At 41.5% G+C, this 24,852-nt stretch overlaps 2 protein-coding genes across 3 annotated transcripts; both read left to right on the top strand.

The window, feature by feature from the left end:
* The first annotated feature begins 329 nt into the window (after positions 1-329).
* Positions 330-5,693, top strand: zgc:110319 (uncharacterized protein LOC796111 homolog). Its single transcript, XM_068722313.1, has 8 exons — positions 330-439; positions 952-1,052; positions 1,183-1,318; positions 2,009-2,075; positions 2,169-2,280; positions 2,372-2,435; positions 4,440-4,614; positions 4,935-5,693. The coding sequence occupies exons 1-8, from the start codon at positions 330-332 to the stop codon at positions 5,001-5,003; spliced, it is 834 nt and encodes a 277-aa protein (XP_068578414.1). The 3' UTR covers positions 5,004-5,693.
* Positions 5,694-5,847: 154 nt separating this feature from the next.
* On the top strand, positions 5,848-24,428 carry ccar1 (cell division cycle and apoptosis regulator 1). Of its 2 annotated transcripts, none has more exons than XM_068722177.1 (26): positions 5,848-5,873; positions 7,003-7,164; positions 7,336-7,511; positions 7,637-7,798; positions 8,589-8,621; positions 9,011-9,207; positions 9,396-9,522; positions 10,143-10,256; positions 11,011-11,200; positions 11,367-11,511; positions 11,617-11,772; positions 12,300-12,525; positions 12,854-12,967; positions 13,216-13,382; positions 14,248-14,458; positions 15,636-15,719; positions 15,860-16,048; positions 16,293-16,484; positions 16,634-16,855; positions 16,950-17,079; positions 17,377-17,465; positions 18,830-18,970; positions 19,076-19,196; positions 19,356-19,538; positions 20,307-20,512; positions 23,437-24,428. In XM_068722177.1, the coding sequence occupies exons 2-26, from the start codon at positions 7,053-7,055 to the stop codon at positions 23,515-23,517; spliced, it is 3,768 nt and encodes a 1,255-aa protein (XP_068578278.1). In that variant the 5' UTR covers positions 5,848-5,873; positions 7,003-7,052; the 3' UTR covers positions 23,518-24,428. The 2 variants fall into 2 exon arrangements, with proteins under 2 accessions (XP_068578278.1, XP_068578270.1); XM_068722169.1 differs by having other exon boundaries at positions 11,593-11,772.
* The last annotated feature ends 424 nt before the right edge of the window (positions 24,429-24,852 follow it).

The following is a 24,852-nucleotide window of genomic DNA, read 5'->3' as shown; positions in this document are numbered from 1 at the left end:
CAGTACAGAAACAAGAAAAACAGTTAGTGCTATAAGTAATACGAATACAATAAGTGCAACAAACTATATAACATCTTCCACCACTGCTGCAATGGCTCATGTGTTATTAACATTAAAAACAACCTGGAGACATGGCCTCATGCATTTATTGTTTTCTGTAAGTATAAATATATGAGCAAAGACAATAAAATTAAGAAAATCTATTATTTATTTGACTTATGTTTGTCTCTTAATACCAATAAATTATTTTCATTTTTAGAATTGACGACATTAACTAAAGAAAGCTCAGTATTAGAAACAGATATTTAACCAAACCCCTGATCTGCATTATGTGCTTTCCGCCACATGAGGTCCTTATCTTCAAAACAAACAAAATGGCGGCGCACATGCGATGGGGACTTCGGCAGTTGTTACGGACAATAACTACGCCTAACTTTAGGTTTGAACCTTAACCGCTGTGACATATCGTTCATACACACTTTGTACTGTTGATATGATGCGTTGCAATTCCTGTATTACGTATCAACGTGACATGCCGACGTGTGGTTGAGATGATACGTTTAGCTAGCTAAGCTAAGGATAAGTAGCAAACTGCGACATAGGCTATGTTAACGGTTTGTCACTCTAATCTATATAATTTAACGTTAAAGGTGGAGATATCGGCACAGCTGGTCTTGTTATTTTCACTTGTTGTCGTGTTTGATATCACACGTGTCTTTCCAGATCACAAGCATATAAATTAGCCGCTAACGTTAGCCAGCTTGGACTGTAAACATCAATGTCAGCAGTCACCAGTTTGTAGACTTGTAACATTACACACCGAGATAACAGCTAAAGAAACTGACGTGGCTTTCAACCATCACTGCCACCTAACGATTCAATCCTTTTTTAAGAGATGAATTAGTTTAAGTCTTATGTTGACTAACACACACATGTTCTTCACGTTTCAAGGCGTTCAGTGAAGACCAGAAGCTCATACCAATCACAGTGCTCGATCCAGATCTTCAGTACAGCTCAGGCTCAGCCCGGGACAGGAACCATTCACTTCTCAAGTGAGGAGCCATTGGACACCTAAATACAACCCACTCACTCATCTTTTTGCTAACATATTGCTCAATGAAGACAAGGGGAAAAAGCATACAAAACTGAACAAAGGAATTGTTTTTATATATTGTCTTTCAGTAAGACAGCTGTCCATCCAGACTCAAGACACTCCAAACCCCAGAAGCTTGAAGTTTCTCCCCGGTAAACCTGTCCTAGGAAGTGGGACGCTGGACTTTCCCACTCCAAGCTCAGCTGGATGTTCATCTTTAGCCAGGTTGTGGGCCAAGTTAACAGTTGTACTGTGATATTGTATCGTTTCTGATTTTATAAAATAGACAATTTAAAAAGGGAGAAATCACAGTTTTGGACTGTAGCACCAGGACCAGAATCAATTGTCTGTATTTGCACACTGATTGTGTGTCTCATGTTAAGAAATCATAGTGTAGAAAACAATAAACTGAGGGAAAGGACACACTTATTCTCCCTAGGCAGGCAGATATTATTTTTAAAAAGCTGCACATTCATAAAAGATTGTTTCGGGCAAAAGAACAAAAATGTTTTGGTAAACTAAAATGTTTATAAGTTGAGATATTAGAGAGAGAGAGAGTTTAACTATCGATAGTATCTTCATTGAGCTATTCATGGTTGTTTCTTTAATTTTGACAGTGATTGAGTTTTTTGGTAGAAGAGAACATACAGCAGATGTGACAAATGCATAATGTGAAAATTACAGGATGAGATACTTCAGGGTTTCTGACCGCATGAAAGAATTGTGTAGACATATTTTGTCTTGACAAAACGACAACTTCATAAAAAGCTATGCAATCACCAGTAACACTGTAGATAAAAGTCAGCACAAGTGGAAGTCCTTATCACCAAATGAACTCATATGAATGACCTCATGCTGTCATCTGTATAGTTTGTATGTTGGTTGAACATCAACATGATAACATGTCTCTTTCAGGGACCTGTTTGAAATTGAAGGAGTAAAAAGTGTGTTCTATGGCCCTGACTTCATCACAGTCACTAAAGTAAGTATTAAATGTCCTCGTACGGCTTGTCTCTTCTGTTCCTATGAAATCTTTGTGGGGAATCAACACGTGCAAACTTTGTTTTCCTGTCAGACAGATGAGGATGTGGAATGGACCAACATTAAGCGTCACGCTTTGGAGGCCATTGCTAAGTTCTTTGAGAGTGGCGACCCGATAACAACGGGGGCAGTGCACCATGAAAGCAGTGAGTATGCGATGTCCCCATAGTAGGCATCTTGGAGTAACACACCTGTTTGACTGTATACCGTGTAAATATCCTCTCTTTTTTTTTGTAGGTTTTTCTGAAGATGATGATGATGTTGTGTCTATGATAAAGGAGCTTCTGGACACCAGAATCAGGTACAAAACTAATAACCAGGGGTCAATTTAGGGGTTAGTTAACAAAAACATAGACAGATCGCAGACAAACTATTAAGCTATAAAACAATATACGTATGAATCTATTTTGTTGAGTTGCCTCTTGATGAAGTTTTGGGCCTATATGTCTAGGGCTTTTATTGTGAAAGGTTGGAACGGAAGGAATGAAGCTGTTATGCGCTGCTTTTGACAATGTGGGAGCAATAACGTGTTGCTGTCATTTTATCTTCATAATGTATAGGCGCAATGTAACCCTCAGCTACACAAGCTGATGTGGATCACCTTCTCAAATCACACACACACACACACACACACACACACACACACACACACACACACTATGTGGCCCAGTACACATTCATGGACACACTGCTAAAAGAATTTGGCAATATGTGTCCCAGACTACCTTCGAAAGTGGTCTGAGCTATCGGATCTCATTGCGTCCTCAATGCAATTTTGGTGCATTCACACTTGCACGCAGAGTGGTCCACTTGTGATCAGATAACCCAAGACACAGATTACATTACATTACATTACAGTCATTTAGCAGACGCTTTTATCCAAAGCGACTTACAATAAGTGCATTCAACATTGGTAATCAAAAGAACTACTAGTCACCAGAAGTCATAAGTACATTTCCTTTTCCAAACAAGCATCTAAGAGCATGAAGCAGAGCATAACTCAGAGCCAAAGTACAGTGCAGAAACAAGAAAAACAGTTAGTGCTATAAGTAATACGAATACAATAAGTGCAAAAAGCTAGTATGAAAACAATAAGCGCTAAGTGGAAGGCTCAGGGTAGCACTTCCTGAAGAGGTGGGTTTTCAGCCTGCGCCGAAAGATGGGCAGCGACTCCGCTGTCCTGACGTCAGTGGGAAGTTCATTCCACCACTGTGGGGCCAGGACAGAAAACAGCCGTGACTGGGTCGATCGGCTGCCAGGACCTCTGAGCGACGGGGCAACCAATCGCCCCGAGGCAGCAGAGCGAAGTGGTCGGGTGGGGGTGTAAGGCTTGACCATGGCCTGGAGATAGGAAGGAGCTGTTCCTTATACTGCCCTGTAGGCTAGCACCAGAGTCTTAAACTGGATGCGAGCTCTTACAGGTAGCCAGTGTAGAGAACGGAGAAAGGAAGTTGTGTGGGAGAACTTGGGGCGATTGAACACCAGGCGAGCTGTGGCTTTCTGGACAAGCTCCAGAGGTCTGATGGCCGACGCCGGGGCTCCGGCGAGTAGAGAGTTGCAGTAGTCCAGGCGGGAGATGACAAGAGCCTGGATGAGAACCTGCGCCGTCTCGTCAGTCAGGAAGGGACGAATCCTCCTGATGTTGTAGAGCAGGAATCTGCAGGAGCGTGTAACGGATGAAATGTTTGCCGAGAATGACAGTTGGTCATCCAGGGTCACACCCAGGTTCCTCGCAGTCCGAGTTGGCGTCACCACGGTATCATCAATGGTGATGGACAGGTCCCGGTGCGGGCAACCCTTCCCCGGGAGGAACAGTAGCTCAGTTTTGTCTAGGTTGAGCTTGAGGTGGTGTGTCGTCATCCACTTCGAGATGTCAGCCAAACACGCAGCGATGCGCGTCTCCACTTGGGTGTCACCGGGGGGAAATGACAAGACCAGCTGGGTGTCATCGGCATAACAATGGTAGGAGAAGTCATGCGAGCGAATAACAGAACCCAGAGATGTTGTGTAGCGCGAGAAGAGAAGGGGGCCCAGGATATCCAATAGATAACTGGTCTACTCTGAACAGGGCCAAAGTTTGTCTATTGCTATTGGATATCTCGCTGTTTGATAGTTTTATGTATTTTAAATGTTATTTCAATCCTGATCAAATATTTCCTTTCTGATATTTCTTTGCTGAGTACTCCTAACAATGATGTTTTACAGTGTAGTAAATGACAGTCATGCTGAGATAACAGTGTTAATCTGTTTGTCCTTTTGGCTGCTTTGTTCTGAACAAACTCATGTGGTCTCTTTCACTCACAAGACCTACAGTGCAAGAGGATGGAGGCGATGTCATCTATAAGGGGTTCGAGGGAGGCACAGTCCAGCTGAAGCTGGTTGGTTCCTGCACAGGGTGTCCCAGTTCTACCGTTACCCTGAAGAACGGCATTCAGAACATGTTGCAGTTTTATATCCCAGAAGTGAACAACGTGGAACAGGTGACTAACCAGATCAGTCTTCTAGCAGGATTTGTTATTGTAGATAAGCAGAGATTTTATTTTGAGAACAAGAATCACGATGGTTTCATTACAGGAGGGTTTTCAGAAGTTTCTGTATTGATATTAAAATTATCATATGCAGGAAATTGTGCTGTGATCTTATTTTAATTAAAAACTGAGCAATGAAGCTAGACAGTAAATGTTCAATTACTTACTTGCATCTATACCACGTTTTTGTCGTGATTAAAAGGTCGGTAAAATATGTCTTTACAAACTTTTATGTCACATTTAACAGTCTGTCCATTGTCTTTTTTGCCCAGGTGGAAGATGAAGTGGATGAAATCAATGCCAAGGTTTTCTCAGAGCTGGAACGCAAATTACAAAAATGAAGGCAAATATATTCCACTGTGTAAAAACACAGCCATGTATTATTTCCACTAATTACCATTGCACAATCGTGCAGAAACCTGCTATTTTGTGTGCATACTATATACTGTTAAGAGTTCACGCTGTAATGTGTACATATACTGTATGCCACTGTTACCAAGAAAAGGAGGTACAGTAAAGAATATACAGTCATTCTTCTAGCCAGTCAAAATGTTCTGCTGTGATGACTGTGAATGTTGTGATGTATTTATTTCTTTAAAAATATATATATTTTGAAAGAATATTTTCATATGATGGAAATATTGTGAACGTTTTTTGACATTGGTTATGGCCATGCAGAATGAAGATTGTATGAGGTATTTCAGTTGTTGCTGCCATATACTTAATGAAACACAACTGAACCGTTTTGCTAGTTAATGCATCGTCTAGAAATTAAATAAAATATTATTTGGGCTTCAATTATTCATCAAGCGGGAATTTACTGTGTAACTGCCTACAAAACCTGTATGATATGCATGTGCTTTGTTCTCCATTTTTCAGATTTACTGTAGCACTGTTTCAAACAAAGTTCAGTCTGAAAGCTATTATTTTTTCATTATTATTAGTTATTGTTTCTCCTGACATGTCGCACGTGGGCAGAGAAAAAATTACTCACGTACTGTTACGGGAAATAAAGCAACATTTATACTTCATACTTTATGATTATCATATTTTATTACCCATGATTTCGAGGCACGGGCGCATAGGGACGGAAACAATTTATTTGACGATACAAACAAACCACTATTCATTAAATCACGGCTGCCAAGGACAGTAGTTTATCTACCCGCGCATGCGCAGATCATGTCTATATTGGCCGGCGCAGGACAGCGGTAAGCAAGCTGTGTTGACAATGTTTTAATTAAAACCTTTACTACGTTAGTTATTGTGGATATTTAAAGTGCAATTGTTGATAGAGTTTAATATATTTGCTGTATGTTTTTATTGTTTTTAAAACACTAGCCATTTACCGTTAACTGACAGACGGCGAACGTTACTTCGGGCCTCGCTTTGGAAAACAAATCCAGCACGAGGCTAATCTAGCAACAAAGCTAACAACGTCTTAATGCTAAGCGTTAGCTAGCTATGTGTATCTACGAGCGTGTTATATGTCACAGTAGCCACGCTGCGCATTAATGCAACAGTTTTGACCAAGCCATAATACATACGTTATCTTATAAAAAATGTTTAGTTAACGCGAATTAGTTTACTACAACAGTAAATAGACGTAAATGTTAGCTTGTTAGCTGCCTGCGCTGGCCCTCTGTCAGTTAAAGCTGCTAACGTTAGCCACACTGCTGTTGAGCCTGTCGAGGTTGCTGTGTAAGCAGTTACTAATCTACGGCGCATTGCTGAAATCAAGGTTACCGTTAACATGTTTTGATAGTACGTGTGTTTCGAATAAATCATTTGTCCTCTCGAGGTACTAACTTAACGTCACATCGCTCCCTTTAATTGCTTATTTCGTGTCAGGCTAATGGCGTTAACATATTGTTGAACAATCGTAGGTACTATAGTTGGATGTCGTGGCTCGTCCAGTCGGTGTAAACAACACACTATACGTTTCTTTCATACGTAATGGAACATGTTATGTTTTTGTCCAACGCTTCTCATCAAGCTACGATGCTACATTGAACGTTGTTTGAGAGCTAATTGTTGCTTTGTTGGCTTCTTTGTCTGCTAATGCACACGTCTCTCTGTATATAACCTAAGTTACTGCATTGCAAAGTAAACAGTGGCAGGTTATGGACAATCCACATTAGCTGCTTGGGATTCATGTCCTTTTAACTTTGTACAGATATGGGGATACAGTTCAAGTTTGTCAATTCAACATGACAGTGTGTCATCTTTGATACCCCAAATGTATTTCACTATCAAGATTCCTTTACCCATGTTATCTATTTGTCTTCCTGCTAATGTGCCTCATTTTATCTTATTTTTTTTCTTTGATTATGGTTCTAGTGACACGCATTGGCCTGGTGAAGAGAGACTGCCTTTAACGTGAGTGAGTCATGGCCCAGTTCGGGGGACAGAAGAACCCGCCGTGGGCGACTCAATTTGCTGCCACAGCGGTGTCCCAGCCGGGCCACTCAGGACCGTCCCTTGACCTCAATAGCCTGCATTGTGAGTGTAGCAAACCTCAGGGTCTGGGCTGTTTCATTCCCTCCCTCACGGTTGCACAAATATGTAATGTCATCTTTTGATTATATGGAGTTCTACTGTCACCAACATTGCCCATTCATTGTGATTTTCCACAACTCTCTGAATCTGGAGCCATGTTTTACTTATTTGCAGCTCTTGGTGTGCAGCAGCCATCTCTTCTGGGAGCATCCCCATCCGTTTACTCTCAACAGTCAGCCTTGGCTGCAGCCTCTCTCAGCAACCAATCTGCTGCAAACTATCAGCTGTCTCAGCAAACTGCTGCCTTGCAGCAGCAGGCTGCAGCAGCTGCCGCAGCCGCACTACAGCAGGTCAGTCACAGCGATGGAGTCCTAAGCACATTCGGCAATCTATGCTTCTTGCCATGAAGACATCTAAAGCTGTTCTTCATTGTAATAAACCATTATCTCTCCTATGTTCTTTGTAACGCATATAGTCTCAGCTCAATACAGCCCTCCAGCAGTATCAGCAGCAACAACAACAACAACAACAACAACAACAACAGCAGCAGCAGCAGCAGCAGCAGCAACAGCAGCAGCAGCAACAACAGCAACAGCAGCAACCCCCTCCACAGCAACTGTACAATGTACCCCATCAGGTGAAACATAGGCTGATTTTGCTTTGTTTCATTTTGGAAAGTCCTCTGCTCATACTTGCCTTGGATAATATACAGTATATTGGTTGGTTTAGACTAGACAACATATATGATATGGACATTTTTTTTATATGGCCATTGTAGTTGGAAAAGGAGGTATGAGGGAAGGGGTATTCATTTGGTTGCAATTTGAAACCTCACAGCTAGATGCTACTAAATCCTACACAATGGTCATTTTAGTGTTAGGGAAATAATCGCAGGTTAGGTCATAGAGCAGTAAATAAAAAATGCCCTACGCTTTGATATGTCTGTAGGTAAAATCTTTTTGTACTCTTTTAAATTGACTTCTGGAATCTAATTGACTTCTGGAATCTATCTTTTCCTTCAGTTTTAGTTCTTTATATTTCTTTTTTATTTGTGAATCAATGTGACAAAGACATGTAGTGACATAGACATGGAAAACTGACTTGCATACAGGCAATAACATAAAGCTTTATGACGTAGGTAATGAAATGATAAGAGTCCGGGAGTTTAGATTACAATTAGATTGAGTTACGTAGGGTATGTGTGTGCATGATTGAACCCCCCCCCCCCCCCCCCCCCCCCCTTCACTTCATTTTCTTCCTCAGATATCTTAACATAGCCATTTATCCTGAGGCAGATCATGGGAATGTGCTGGATAATTTGAAATGACTGTGTATACATAGCACTTAATATAGCTCATGTCCACATCAACCATGGGCTGTCAAGTCAACAACATGTTCACTCATGGTGTTTTCTTTTTTCTTCACAGCTTCCCCAGCCTCAACAGGCACTTCTTTCTCAGGTAATGTGCAAAAACACATTTGCCATACATATATATTGTTACATCCATATATACATGCGTATCATGGGGATGGAGTCTATCCCAGCATGCATTGGGCAATAAGGAAGGTGTATAAGATAAAAACAACCTCAAAGACATACACGCCAAGATTAGTTTATAATCTGTTTACATCTTTAGCATTTTAAACATTTCCACAGCAGACCAGACCAGATTGAAGAATTTTTGCTTTTTTGATTCGTGATGATTATCTTGCAGTTTTCTTCATTGTTTTAGTTTTGATTTGGTATCAAAATGTCTCTGTTTGAGTGGCCACGGTATTTACTGATTCACATGCAACTAAAGTGTATTCATAGTAGCACTTTTTTGGTTCCTCCTTTCTTTTACCTCAGCCCCCCGTCGCCTTGCCCACCAGCCTAAGTTTGTCCAACCCCCAGCAGACCGCCCAGATCACCGTGTCCTACCCAACACCACGCTCAAGTCATCAACAGCAGACGCAGCCACAGAAGCAGCGAGTCTTCACTGGTGTCGTCAACAAGCTACATGACACATTTGGCTTTGTAGATGAAGATGTCTTCTTTCAGCTTAGGTAAAAGAGTGTTGGTGGAATGATATGTTAAATGCCTTTCTTTATTGTATGCATTACTTTGGCACTGCCAATATCTAATGGCTTTGCCAATACCCATTATTCCAAAAGACACATGCGCCTTTTTGACTCTGAGGTGACTTGACTTGTATAGAGATGTCGTAATGCTTTTTTTTAATGTGTCTTTTTAGTGCTGTAAAGGGGAAGACGCCTCAGGTGGGTGACAGGGTCCTAGTGGAAGCTGTGTACAACCCCAACATGCCCTTCAAGTGGAACGCCCAGCGCATCCAGACCTTACCTCAGCTAGCAAACCAGTCGGTGAGAACTCATGAAGGAGAGGATAACATTGTTGGGTACATTCATACAAACTGGGAGATTTCTGCTTGAACTTTAATTCCCGTTTTTAGACACAATCAGCGCAATATTTATGTTTCCACTGCATTTGTTCATGGCTTCAAAATTGCCCTGTCTGCTCTAAAAATGTATAGACACACTTTGTTTGAATATTGAATTCGTACTTGCTGTTTAATAATATTTAAAGGGACAGTTTTTTATATTTGAAAAAGAGTCCTGATGATTCATTGAGGTACACAAAATGTGAACTACGGTTCCAAAAAAATGTCCCCCAGTCTAGTCCTTCAAAGATGGGAAACATTTTCGTAACTTACCGTGTGGTTGCTCTGAACTTTGTATTTGTACGTTTGCTTCAGTTAGTTTCAGGCTTCAGCTTTATTGACCTAACTAAACATTGAAACTCTTGCTGACTTGATGACAACATATCTGTTTGAATTATTTCCAAAAGTGAGAGCTACAGGTTCACTTTAAATCCTGGACATTCATCGGGCTTAGTCTGAAGATGGTCTTAATGTGTTTTTCTCGACTTTGATATCTGTACCTGTCTGTCTTTAATTGACTGTTGTGTTCTCAATCCCTCCTAGCATCAGCAGCAGCCTTTACCTCAAGCTCCTCCACAGCTTGGCAGCCTTTACGCTGAGCCAGGGATGCAGCTGCGCTACTCAGACATGCACTCCACTTTGGACAACAGACAAAATGTAACCCCCTAGCCTTGAATCACACACTTTGTTGGTCCTTCTCTCTACTCAGTTTCTTTGACTTTTTTTCTTTGTTTCCTGGCTTTCTAGCTTAACCTGTTCATGTTAAACTATAACTATAGTTGCATCTATTCTTAACTGCTGTTTTTGCTTCTTCTTCTTCTTCTTCTTCTTCTTCTTCTTTTAGTTTGCTGTCATTGCCAAACGGATAGAACCACAATTTTGTAGTGGATTAACAACACATTTCTTTATTCTGAGGAACATTAACTCACCTCACAGAGACGCAGCTTTTACACTACTGCTTCATTGTGCATTTTTTAAATATGATTTTTGTTGTAGACTATGGCCCTTTTACCCAGATTATATAATTATTTTGTTTGAAAAACAAAGGCTGTGTTGGATTATAGTAATCTTTGGATAGAGATTTTGTTTGAAGTACCCCTCAAATCACTAACCATTGAATCAGTGCCTTACCAAGTAGTGAGAAATATGTAATTGTCATGATGGTATTTGTAGTTGAGTTGATATTTATGAATGTGGGGGCAGTGTGGCCTTTTGGTTCTACCAGTTCTTCTTCAGCCAGAGGGCCTGATTCGATCTCAGCACCATTTTTTTTTCATTCAAGCAGCCAGTGAAGATTTTGTACAGTACATCTTGTTATATGTTGTCATTACCATTTTAAATGTTTAAAATTTAAATTGTTTCGTGTTGGACTTCAGCTCATCTCTCCTTTTTTTTCTTCTCCTTTTTCTAGAGCCAGCCTCAGCCTCCTAACATGATGAAGGCAGCACCCACCATGATGCAGTCGCTACCTCCCCCAACATTCAGTGTTCCAACCCAGCCTCCCCCTCCTTCCCTCCTGCAGGCCCAGCTGTCTGCTGCCTCTCTGGCCCCTCTCCTCCAAAACCCTCCTCAGCCTCTGCTACCACAGCCTCCACCCAAAGGTGAAATACTTGTCAGGGAGATTGAATTTATCTAGTATTGGCTATGAAGCAGTCAGACAAGTGATGATGATCACCAGTATCTTTGCAGCTGTTTTGGCACAACATTGACCACTAAATCAAAGCATTGGTAGGTGATTAAACAAGCATTTTTTTCCCTGGTCTCTAGATGTGTTTCCAGGAGGTCTGCTTCAGCCCCCAGTGAGGCTCATGCCACAGCCGCAGCCTGTACGACGAATCGAGCCTCCACCTCGCTTCCCCAGTCGTAATGACCGCGGCCCTGAGCTCATCCTCAGGACTAAAGAGGAACGCAGGTGAAATGCTGATGGATATCATTTCAGATAATCAAATATTTGTCTCTAAAATATGCCTTCAGCATAAGTTATTCATCTTAGTGTGTTTACTCATCAATTCTTCAGTCGGGACAGAGACCGTGAGCGCAGGCGGTCAAGGGAACGCTCGCCCACTCGCAAACGTTCCAGAGACCGCTCTCCCAGACGGGACCGCTCACCTCGGCGACCTCGCAGGGTGGTTCCTCGCTACACCGTCCAGTTTTCCAAGTTCAGCTTAGATGGGTGAGTATAATCTTTTCAGTGTTTAATGCTCTCAGTTTTTCTCTGAAATGGATCACTGAAGTGTTGTACTGGATGTCAACACGTCAGTGGTGTGATAGTCCAGTGGTTCTCGACCTTTTTGAGTCCCGACCCCCCCCCAGAATAGTCAGGTTGGTGTTTGCAAGAGCCCAGATTTTGTATTGTTTTAAAAGCTAGCACCTTTTTATATTGGCATTATCCAATGTGGTCCAGTATCTGTGGATTTGTTATGCATTTCCTGACTTTTCCCTCACACTTTGACTTTCACAAACACTAAATTAAATCTATTTTGAGGCAAGTTATATCACTGGTACAGGCAATCTAATGCGATATATGTCTATATTTAATATGTCTTGGGACCCCCTGAAATTATCTCGCATATGAGGTCAGATTTGGATGTTGAGTCCACTTCCTGTTGGAATGTGTTTAACATTTTAATGGATTTTTAGTGAACAGTATGTCCCAGTTTGTGTTGTGGAGGTCCTAACTGTTCTCTGTGGGTTCTCCAGCTCTAGCTGTGATATGATGGAGCTGAGAAGACGCTATCAGAGCCTCTACATTCCTAGCGACTTCTTTGATGCCGTCTTCACCTGGGTGGATGCCTTCCCTCTGACGAGACCCTTCCAGTTAAGCAACGCCTGTAACTTCCACATCTTACACAAAGAGGTGGATCCTCTGGTCAAGAACACAGCTGTGCTGGACCCTCCTGATGCCAACCACACCTACAGTGCTAAGGTATGACTGCCAATGACAAATACACGGCACCATTGTGTGTTTCATACTCTATAAGACGCAGAGGCCAGTGGGACTGTTACATTATTGTTTTCACGCCAATTGATTGATCTGAAAAAGATCATTGTGCTATGTTTATTGTGTCACTTTTTTTTTAATGCCAGTTAATTTGTGGCATCTGTAGGAAAACATGTTGCATTAGCAGTGGCCTCGTACAGCGCTGATACAATACAGTGTTAAGATTCCACTGAATGGCTATTGGAGAAAAAATATAGAGTCAAAATAGGGTTTGATTTTATAATGACTGTAATGTGGTCTCTTCATAATGCAGGTGATGCTACTGGCTAACCCCAGTTTAGAGGAGCTCTATCACAAGTCCTGTGCTCTGGCCGAGGACTCCCAGGAAGTCAAAGACTCCTTCCAACATCCTGCTAGACTCGTCAAGGTACATCACACATGTTCCATGCTTGTAACATGCACATGAGCCTACATTGATGTAATCTTTTCCAATGCCGAGTACTCAGAATGTGTACGCGTCCTAACTGACGTTGGCTCCCATATGTGTGACCTTTTTTGTCTTTCTCTCTCTTCTCTTTTTTGATATTTCCAACCTCTATACCGTCATTCCCTATTTCCATCTAACCTATTCTACTCTGTGGCTCTCCTTTGTGCCCATCTGTTTTTCTCCTTTAGTTTTTGGTGGGAATGAGAGGTAAAGATGAGGCCATGGCCATCGGCGGTCACTGGTCTCCCTCTCTGGACGGAGCGGACCCAGAGAAGGATCCCTCGGTTCTTATAAAGACAGCCATACGCTGTTGCAAGGCACTCACAGGCATAGATCTTAGTCTGTGCACTCAGTGGTAAGAGCCGTTATTCTAATCCATATTTGTTTTTCTCATCGATTGTGTTTCTGTTTAAACTTAATAACCGGTACTAAAATCCCAAATTGAGTAACTCTAATATGCTGCTTAATTTGACTACTTCTATACAAAATGTCATCCTGGACATGTTGATGATGTGATCTCTTTGTGTTTCCTTTTTTTAATATTACTGATTAATGTATTATTAATTTGCTGCCTATTATTTACCGTTATTATTTATTGTGTTGTGCGGTGTTCTTTTTGGCTTTTTGTGTGTTGTTGTCTTGGCTCTCTCTTTCTGTCACACTCTTTATACATATACAGTAAATGCATATTTCATTGTGATGAAAAACCAAACGCATGGACTGTGGCTGGAAGCAGTAGCCTGGACCAGAAGACACTACCATTACGTTGTTTTTTTTTTTTTAATTATTTTTCTATTCTTCCTGTTAAATATCTTACATATTTAACTGGCTTTCACTGTCCTGTTGATTCTGTCTCTCTCTGCACTACCCTAATGTAGTGCGTTAAGTGTATCCAAGGTTAAATGCAGAACTCATCCATAATTGGCTGAAGCTATAATGGGGATGAATTTTGGGGGATGTGATTTATTTCATGTGATTGTCTGTCAACTTTCTCAAAATGGCTGCCGTAACCTGTGACAAGAGTTGGAGAGCTGCAGACTGGGTCCATGTGTCTGTACTGTGTTGTGAGGGAGAAAGGCTCACTGTAATGATGCGTACAATCATTCAGTGAGCTCATGGGAGGGAGTAGCTGTAGAAGGCTCGCCTTAGCAAGGCGTGCCTTTTATACTGTGCCCTGACCAAAATGTTTCTTTCCAATGCACCTTCTTCCTTTGCGACAGGTATCGTTTTGCAGAGATTCGCTATCATCGGCCGGAGGAGACACACAAGGGACGGACAGTCCCTGCTCATGTGGAGACAGTGGTTTTGTTTCTTCCGGATGTTTGGCATTGTCTTCCTACCCGCTCAGAGTGGGAGGTGCTGTCACGGCGACTTCGGGAGCAGCTGGCTGAGAAGCTGTCGGCCGAGCGAAAGGAGGCGGATGGAGAACAGGCACTGAACCGCTAATCCCTCTCTTCTCATTTTCGCTTCTCACAGGAAGGCACAGGAATTACAAAAAAAGATTACACATCAGACACAATGCACACCTCACCATTCACGCAGACACGCACAGGCAGATTATTGTTCCACCAAACCTCACCTAGGCGTCTTCTGTTTACTCCTCCACCTGTCCCTTCTCCTCTGCTCCAACTCCTCCATTCCTCCATCAGCACATCCACCTTCCCTCACATCCAGCAGACACATACAGTGGAAGCAGTGAGACTAGGTCGTGTTGTGTAGGCCCCGATCACAACTGATAAAACAGCTTCCAGCTTCTCAAACGCCTCATAATTGGGTGCTAATCTGGGTATAATCCTTCATGCTACTGGTATTTTGTTGTGCATTATTCAAAACAATATTTGCGTAACCTACTTTGAATGTGGGTGCTTGCGAAATTGGTTTAGCAATCATCTTAAAATAGTTACTCAAATTTGAGCCAGTTGTGATTTTCTGAAGCTGGGATCTAAAATGTTTCTTTACGCTGGAATCTGTGGAGTCAGTTGTGTGTAAATATTGTGTTTGTTGTAGAAATGTGCATTTTTATATGATTTTCTACATCAATTTTGATATTGTCTGACTTGGAAAAGAGAACCTCCCTAAAGTCCTGTTCTGTCTGTTCTTGTTGGATTTTACATTCTCATTTGGACTATATGTAGACTTTGGTTTTTCCAGGGCAGTTGGTTGGACAGATGGCTCCTATCTGACGTAGGTGTATAAAACTCATAAATGACCAGTACCCCAGTCATAGACCATGGTAGGGCCACCCTATCCTCACTCCGTTTGGAGACCAGCTTCAGTTCACCTGATGTACCTCCACTCCTTTTGGACACACCTCTCATTGATTTTTTACCTTTTTTTGTGTTCCACAGATTGATTGATTGGCTGCTGGAGGGCATTTCTGTTGGTTTTTATAAGAGCTAGAGAGCTTCCCTGTGTACGCTTCAGTAGCAGTGGTCTTAAACACAGTCAAGAGCTCACTAGGATGAGACAATGAGAGACAGATGTGACCTTGATTCTTGCACGGATCAACTTTAAAGCTCACTCAGGCCACAAGCAGTGCACTGACGGTTTGCTCTCCCACCTCCTTCTGTCTCTCTGCCTGTCTCTATCTTAATGATTTCCCGTCAAGGAGGAAGAAGAGAAGGATGACGACGAATCAAAGGACGTTAGTATTCCCACTCACTGGGCTAAACTTGACCCGAAATCAATGAAGGTAAGATTGGAACTAACTTATTAGAACTATCTTTGAACCTTTTTACAAATGTTAATTCTTATATATTGTGCGTGTTCTGATTACTTCTCCTCCCGAGGTTAAATGTGCATCTCCCATGTCCTTGATTTCTCCCCTTGTAGGTAAATGACCTGCGCAAAGAGCTTGATTGTCGCTCTCTGAGCTCTAAGGGGTTAAAGTCGCAGCTGATCGCTCGTCTTACCAAGCAGCTGAAGGTGGAGGAGCAGGTGGAGGAGTCCAAGGAGCCAGAAAAACCGGAGATAAAGGCTGCTGAGGAAGAGCAGCCATCTCGCACTGAGGAAGACCGAGAGGTACATCGTATTATATTAGATAACTTATATTTTTGTTAGTGTGGGACCACAATCGTGTGTGTGTGTGTGTGTGTGTGTGTGTGTGTGTGTGTGTGTGTGTGTGTGTGTGTGTGTGTGTGTGTGTGTGTGTGTGTGTGTGTGTGTGTGTGTGTGTGTGTGTGTGTGTGTGTGTGTGTGTGTGGTCTTTTCAAAATTATTATAAATTATAAAAAGTGCTCTCCTAACTGACGTGTTCTTCTGTTAGGAGGAGGAGAAGAAGAGGCAGGAGGAGCTTGAGCGCCAGCGGAGAGAAAGACGTTACGTCCTCCCCGATGAGCCCACCATCATCGTACACCCGAACTGGGCCGCCAAGAACGGCAAGTTTGATTGCAGTGTGATGTCCCTGAGTGTGCTGTTAGACTACAGGCTGGAAGACAACAAGGAGCACTCTTTTGAGGTGAGAATTGCTGGTCACACGTTTATGCTGTGTTGGAGAAGATGAAAGAAGTCTACAGTGTACATGTACAATAGATGATGTTTGAAAACTAGCTGAATGTGACCTTTTCTATTGAGGTTGATCATAAACTGCCCTCTGTTTCTGTCTAGGTTTCCTTATTCGCTGAGCTGTTTAACGAGATGCTCCAGAGAGATTTCGGCTACCGCATATATAAAGTCCTGGCTGCTTTTCCTACCAAAGATGATAAGAAGGAAAAGGAGAAGAAAGTCAAGAAGGAGATGGAGAAGCGTGAAATAAAGAAGGAAAAAGAGGAGGAGGCTGAAGAACCAGCCGTAAAGAAGACTAAAGAGGATGAGGAGGAAAAGAAGAAGGCAAGCCTCTCAAACCTATCTGGTCTTCTCAGTCTGTCATTTGCCCCACAGATGATGTGAGTTTTAATGCAGTTGTATCACTTTGTGTTTTCAGTGCGATGAAAAGGCTGTGAAGAAGGAGTCGTCTCGAGATGAAGAGGAGAACGAAGATGATTGCAGCACGGCCAATGCTGAAGAATATGACCCCATGGAGGCTGAAGATGCAGAGGATGAGGATGATGATGGTACTGCTCAAATTCTTTAAACACAACTCGGTCAATCATTTTAAAGTTTCCCACAATATGATTTGGCCAATGATGAGAAACCATGCACCACGCTGAACCTGTGATGGATAACGCTTCCACATTTTCTGAGGCCTTAAGAGGAGAAAAACCTAGCTTAGTTTGGATATTTCAATGTTTCTTGTATTCACAGCCACACTTATTAACACCCAACGTAATAATAAATTACAAGTTGTTTTGCCACTTGTTCAACCTTGTTGAACCACTTTCCAACTTGATATTTGTATTGAAATTCCTTAGACAAGGATGATGACGACTCCAATGACCGAGACAGGAAAGACCGCAAGGATGACCGCAAGTCGTCAAAAGAGAGGTCCTCTAAAGACAAGGTTGGTCTGTTGGTTAATGTTGTATAGGGATGCAAATAATTTTTTTCTTTTTTTGATGGATCATTAACCATTTAAGATTAGTGCCTTGCATGCAGTGGTGCTGTGGTTGTTAACAAGCCACCCAGCTGCAACAATAACCGGACGCACAAAAAGGTTAAATCCATAATTTATTGCCAGCTGCAGTTTATGTGCAAAACAGGCAACTGATTCCACAGTTCACGTGTCTGTTGCGTGCATTGTTGTGAACGCATGCAGCAACTTTCACAATAAGTCTCCTAGTTTAGCTACAAGGTTGTCAGCTGCGTGTCATTCTGGCTCAACGTTAGCGAGTTTTCAGTTGAGAAAGAGAACATGTGTGATGAATATGGAGTAGTCGGCAGTAATGTTACAGCAGCATTGCATTACAGCAGCATTATAGCTGTGATTGTAGCAGCACAGTGTGTGTACAGTTTAATTGTTTTTGAATATGTGCTAGATCCTGTGTTTGTCTGCTTAAAATTAGCCCTGACGATAACAACAACAACAACAACAACTCTGTGTCAGGCAAGCAGCAACCTCTGGTTCTTAAATTCTTTCTAACAGCCATCAGCGGGAGACTCCTCTGGTTGTATGGAAGTCTGTGAGAAAATGACCCCACATTTCTCACTTAGTATGATTTGGCCAATGATGAGAAACCATGCACCACGCTGAACCTGTGATGGATAACGCTTCCACATTTTCTGAGGCCTTAAGTGGAGAAAAACATTGCTTTCTTATTTTGGATATTTCAATGTTTCTTGTATTCACAGCCACACTTAATAAACACACAACGTAATAGTAAATTACAAGTTGTATTGCCACTTGTTTACCTCAGTAAACATTGTAAACAAGAGTTTATGGTCTAAATCGCTAGTTTCAAGTCTTCTTCAATACAGCAGGATGTCCATTTAGTAAATTACGGTCTCTTTTAGAGTAAAATAGACAATAAAGGGGAGTATGCTTGTAGGCTACCTTGTGATTGAGAGCTCGCCACCCTACCAGAGTCCTAATATGATCACTTCCTTTCACTGGTTGCACAAAACCAAGATGGAGAAAGCCAAAGTGTCTAACTTGAGACTTCATTACCGCAGTCCACAAATCAAAGGGTGAAATCAAACGTCTACTTCTCGTATACAGTCTGTGGTCTCAGGCTCACTTAAGCTGGGCTGCCACTCTGAGTTTTGCTCTGCTTTCTTTTCACTGTTTAACTGATAGCATTAATCTGTAAAAATTCCGGTTAAATGGTTAATTATTAGCTTTTGATTTAGGCATATTAGGAAGACATTGATGTAGCATAGTCATGCTTGTAGGTATAAATGTGGTCATCGTTGTTGTTGTTCCACCAGGAGAAGAAGCAGATGGTCACACACAACAGGGAGCTGCTGATGGCGTTTGTCTACTTTGACCAGAGCCACTGTGGCTACTTGCTGGAGAGAGACCTGGAGGAGATCCTGTACACACTGGGACTGCACCTTTCTCGTGCTCAGGTGATCACACAGACATAATTGTTAACGATTTGTTTCTGGATCTGTGCATCGCTGATACTTGGTCTCTAGTCTTATTCACTCACTGCCTGTCACATCTGTTTGCAGATAAAGAAGCTGTTAAACAAGCCAGTGGTCAGAGAGTCGTGTTACTACCGTAAACTGACAGACCGAGGGAAGGATGAACCTATTCCTTTCTTTAATGAAGCTCACATTGAAAACCTCATAGGTGAGTGATCACTGTTTTAATACCATCAATTATGCTGAATTTTTAAAGCTATAATGACATCGAGCGTGTCATAACATTAAGCTACAGCTACCCTAAAGCAAAGGGCTGTTGTGGAGATCTCTTTCCTTTTTATGAAGTTCTTTTCTCCGTCTCTGTCAGGTAACAGAGGACTACTTCCTGCTCCTAAAGCTTGTGCACCGTCTGAGGCCAGCGAGTCTGGAAATCTGATCGTGTATAATGGAGCCATGGTGGACATTGGCAGCATGATGCAGAAACTGGAGAAGAGTGAGAAAGCCAGAGAGGAAATCGAACAGAAGCTCATGGTGCAGGATGCCAAAATGGGTATGATTTTGAATTGTATTCTACTGTATATGGAAATGAGCTGCAGGCTACACTCTGTGTCAGTAGTCCCTCTGGACAATGATCTGGCTCAATTTGAGCTTTGCTACAAAGACGCCCAGTCTCACTTCATTCAGTATTCTTCCTTGTGTGATTTCTGAAATGTGGACTGGCACATTATTCACAAATGCCACATTCAGAGTACAAGCTTAAACCGGTTTGATTTGAATCCTCGCCGGCTTGTTTGTGGTAGTCGGGTTACCAAAGCAAGTTATGGTGATAAACACAAGGATGCTTTCTGTTAGGTCGACATACACGGGACATTCTCACTGAGTCTAAACCCTTCGGTTTCTTAACAAGGAATCATCTCTGGCAGACTTTCCTTAAACATTTATTTTTATATTGAATGTAAATGTGAGAGATGCCTAAATCCCCAACTTCCACAGACTCGAGGACAAAGTGAAAGAGATGTTAATGGGCTTGCATAATTTAGCTAGTTGGCTAGCTTAACAAAGAAATTGTCAAAACGTGTAGATATTGACTGTATTAATGACAAAAAAGTGATACCTGTTGGTTGCTAAGATTACCGTTATGCACCCTTTTAGATGTATATTTTTCAGATTTCAGCAGATGACGGGTAGACGCCTATTTCAAAACATGAAATAATTTGCAAACCATTGTTTTCTCCGGTGCTATTTAATAGTTCAGTTTGAGACGTTGACCGGTCGTCTTCTATTCCTCCATCTAACTCTGTGTCGTGTCTCAATGCAGATGAAGACGCAAAGGTTAAAGCTCAGGTGGAGCAAACCAACAAAGCCTTGTCTAAGGAGCTGGAGGAGGTGAAGGGCACACTGAGCCACACGGAGCAGACTCTAAAGGCTGCCGACGAACAGAAGAACATCTACCTCGACCAGATCAGCAAGACGTCCGACACCTTGAAGTCCACTGTCAAAGAGCTGCTGGCAGTGATGAAAAAGGTGCAACATTTAAAAACCAAAAAGTTAAAAAGCGACTTAACTCTAGCATGAAGGCATTTCATCATTCAGACATACTGTTTATGGCTTTATTCTGACATTTACAGATGTGCTTGTGTGATTTTTATGCGCAAGAGGGACAAACTGTTAGTTAAAAAATTACGATTCCGAGGAAGAGTGTTTTCTGTTCTCTCTCTCAGGCTGAGATGATGATGGATATTAAAATGTATTTTTCCTTTGAAGTCTTAATGACCATAGTGAGCACGAGCAATGATACATTTTTTTCAGAGTTGCCTAGTTTATGAAATTTGATATTGCGCATAATAGCTGATGATTGAAATATTAGATATTTTTATTGGCCAATATTAGCCTATCAGAGATATGTCAGTATTGGCTTACAATTTAAACTGTTGTAATGACATAGTTTGTCCAGCAGAGTGCTCTAATGTACAATTTTACGGCAGGCAGTGCAGTATAGCAGCTGTCTGCAGGGTCAGCCCAACGTCATTCTACACAGGGAACAAGAATTGGTTCATGTACAGTGCATCCGGAAAGTATTCACAGCGCTTCACTTTTTCCACATTTTGTTTTGTTACAGCCTTATTCTAAAATAGATTAAATTCCTTTTTTTTCCCTCAAAATTCTACACACAATACCCCATAATGATAACGTGAAAAAAGTTTGTTTGAAATTTTTGCTAATCTATTAAAAAATAAAAAACGAAGAAAATCACATGTACATAAGTATTCACAGCCTTTGCCATGACACTCAAAATTGAGCTTGGGTGCATGCTGTTTCCACTGATCATCCTTGAGATGTTTCTATAACTTGATTGGAGTCCACCTATGGTAAATTCAGTTGATTGGACATGATTTGGAAAGGCACACCTATCAATATAAGGTCCCACAATTGACAGTGCATGTCAGAGCACAAACCAAGCCATGAAGTCCAAGGAATTGTCTGTAGACCTCCGAGACAGGATTGTATCGAGGCACAGATCTGGGGAAGGCTACAGAAAAATGTCTGCAGCATTCAAGGTCCCAATGGGCACAGTGGCCTCCATCATCCTTAAATGGAAGAAGTTTGGAACCACCAGGACTCTTCCTAGAGTTGGCCACCCGGCCAAACTGAGTGTTTGGGGGAGAAGGGCCTTAGTTAGGGAGGTGACCAAGAACCCGATGGTCACTCTGACAGACCTCCAGCGTTGCTCTGTGAAGAGAGGAGAACCTTCCAGAAGGACAACCGTCTCTGCAGCACTCCACCAGTCAGGCCTGTATGGTAGAGTGGCCAGACGGAAGCCACTCCTCAGTAAAAGGCACATGACAGCCTGCCTGGAGTTTGCCAAAAGGCACCTGAAGGACTCTCAGACCATGAGAAACCAAATTCTCTGGTCTGATGAAACAAAGATTGAACTCTTTGGCCTGAATGCCAAGCGTCATGTCTGGAGGAAACCAGGCACCGCTCATCACCTGGTCAATACCATCCCTACAGTGAAGCATGGTGGTGGCAGCATCATGCTGTGGGGATGTTTTTTAGCGGCAGGAACTGAGAGACTAGTCAGGATCGAGGGAAAGATGAATGCAGCAATGTACAGAGACATCCTTGATGAAAACCTGCTCTAGACCTCAGACTGGGGCGAAGGTTCATCTTCCAACAGGACAACGACCCGAAGCACAAAGCCAAGATAACAAAGGAGTGGCTTCGGGACAACTCTGTGAATGTCCTTGAGTGGCCCAGCCAGAGCCCAGACTTGAACCCGATTGAACATCTCTGGAGAGATCTGAAAATGGCTCCATCCAACCTGATGGAGCTTGAGAGGTCCTGCAAAGAAGAATGGGAGAAACTGCCTAAAAATAGGTTATGCCAAGTTTGTAGCATCGTTCTCAAAAAGACTTGAGGCTGTAATTGCTGCCAAAGGTGCTTCAACAAAGTATTGAGCAAAGGCTGTGAATACTTATGTACGTGTGATTTTCTTCGTTTTTTATTTTTAATAGATTAGCAAAAATTTCAAATACATTTTTTTCACATTATCATTGTGGCGTATTGTGTGTAGAATTTTGAGGAAAAAAATGAATTTAATCCATTTTGGAATAAGGCTGTAACAAAACAAAATGTGGAAAAAGTGAATACTTTCCAGATGCACTGTATGTTAAACTATAAACCAGCACAAAAATAACAATTACCAACAGACACATAACAGACACATGACAAACACTGATTGAACAACTTTTTTCCAACTGAAACAAATACAAACGGATATCTGTAGAACATATCCGTTACAATGCAGCACATCTGAGAAGAGGACTGCCACAAATAGGCCTACTGATAAAAGCAAATAATTAAAATAGGAAGTCAAAGGATAGTGTGTCTTGTAAAAGTGTGTGAGAGGGAATTACTAGAAATTCAATTGTTTTTAACTTCATTTTAAATGCTTAAACAGGAGATCTACCTTTTTGTGTTAATATTTTGCCAGTTGAATCAAATTGTTAAAAGATATTTAATCTATCAGTATTTATGGTCATATTCTTGGTCTCAAACCTAACTTATTGTCTTGTGATATGCTACTTCAGAAGACTTTAACAACAAATATTACTGGGACCACTACAGGAACCTGCTGATGAACATTTAATATCCAGGGATTCACATGATAGATGCCACCGTCCAACTCGTCTTAGAAGGTGGTACAAGACATTTAGACTCCATCTCTGCATGTCTCACTGTGCTGCTGCAGTCTTTACGTTATTCTGAAGGCTTTAAATTCAGACTTGTGATATGGAAAAGTGTGATCATTGCATGAAAGTGACCGGGGTTGTTGTTCAGACATGAGAGCGACGAGTTCTACTGCCATCAGACTGACGTGAAGGGGTGAAGGGTCACAGGTGGGAGAGGAGACGTATTCACTGACTGTGGTTCTGTCTTTCTCTCAGGATCAAGAAGTAGACGAGTCTGGTGATGAAGTTACCGGCGATCACATTCGGACATCTCAAACAAATGGCGCCAATGAATGAGTGACATTTAAAATGGATGAAGCTGTAATACTGACTCTTAAAAATTGTAAATATTCACTAAACAAGCATAATTTGATTGTTTTTTGGACGTATTGGTTTCCACGTACGAGTATGAATTCATTAATGAACTAGTGTTAATTTGAACTCTGTTTGTGTGCAATAGATTTGTTTCTAAAGAATTAGAATAATTTGAACAACGGCAAATCTTTGAAACGCTTATTTTCAGATTATAGTCGGTTAAGTTCAGTTGCTAACATTTCTTTTTGCCGTTGCTTTAGCTTCATTATGGCCAATAAAATGCTTTGTCATGGATTTAAATGCCAGTTTGTATGAGTTGTACTTTTCATAAATGTTTGTTTTTCTAATGAGCAATAATAAGGCTATTTATGTGCAAGAGAATTCATTGAAAATATATATTTAAAAGGCACTAATTTTGGATGGAAAAGGGTAACATCCGCTATTAAACCACAACTGTGTTCAATAAACACATTCAGTTTGTAGTTCTTCTATTTGGCTGATTTAACTGGTTCGGCTGGGTTCTTTCACACATGGCTGTGCATGGTTCCTGCTTCTCTTGGGCCTTTTTGCTGTCTGCAACTCCTGACTCTCCACCGACTGCTGCACTGTTTCATGTTTTACTGTTACGAGCATCCGTCTTGTTGTCTGGAAAAGAAAACTGGACACGAACCAAAAGATTAGCTCAACGAATGTTCTGTTGAAGAAATCTTTGCTGTAAAGACATGAACGTTTTCAGATCCATCTCTGAACTTGTGTGCGTTGGTTTGGTTTGTTCTAGAAAAGAGACACGATTACGATGAAATGTGCTCCAAAGAAGGCAATTTTATTTTTGATATTGAAAATGTGCTCTATGGATGTGTTGTGAAAGAGTAAAGTGGTCCATTTTAACACTACACTGTCTGCATTATTGTGTAATATTATCACTTACTGCTGTGCTTCTCCTGCTATGAGAGAATAGCTGCTGCCAACACAGTGTATTAATGAACCAAAAAAACTAAAATGCACAAAAGACTAGCATATTTAATTGATTTAAAAATGAAATATTAGATCCATGCACTTTAGTGCACTTGGCGTTTACAAAATATGCCACTGAATACTTTTTGGATCCGGTCACTGTCATTTAGCAGTTCTGTAGCCACTTTGTGAGGACGTTTGGTTCATGTCCTGGAAAAAATGTACGTTTTACAATTAAGAACCAATTTTTATAGATGTTGAAGATATTTACGAGGCCAGTTATAGTGTTAAGTATTCTGCCGTGGCACAGTTCTAAAGCAGCTTAACAGTCATTGTTGCATCGACCACTTTGTCAGATCTTTG

The sequence above is a fragment of the Cebidichthys violaceus genome, unplaced genomic scaffold (genome assembly GCF_023349555.1).
Source record: "Cebidichthys violaceus isolate CVI_PGR_0920_01 unplaced genomic scaffold, fCebVio1.0.p SCAF_10, whole genome shotgun sequence".
In the NCBI taxonomy this organism is placed as follows: Eukaryota; Metazoa; Chordata; class Actinopteri; order Perciformes; family Stichaeidae; genus Cebidichthys; species Cebidichthys violaceus.
Note: the sequence above shows the minus strand (reverse complement) of the source record. Positions and strands in the feature narration are given on the sequence as shown.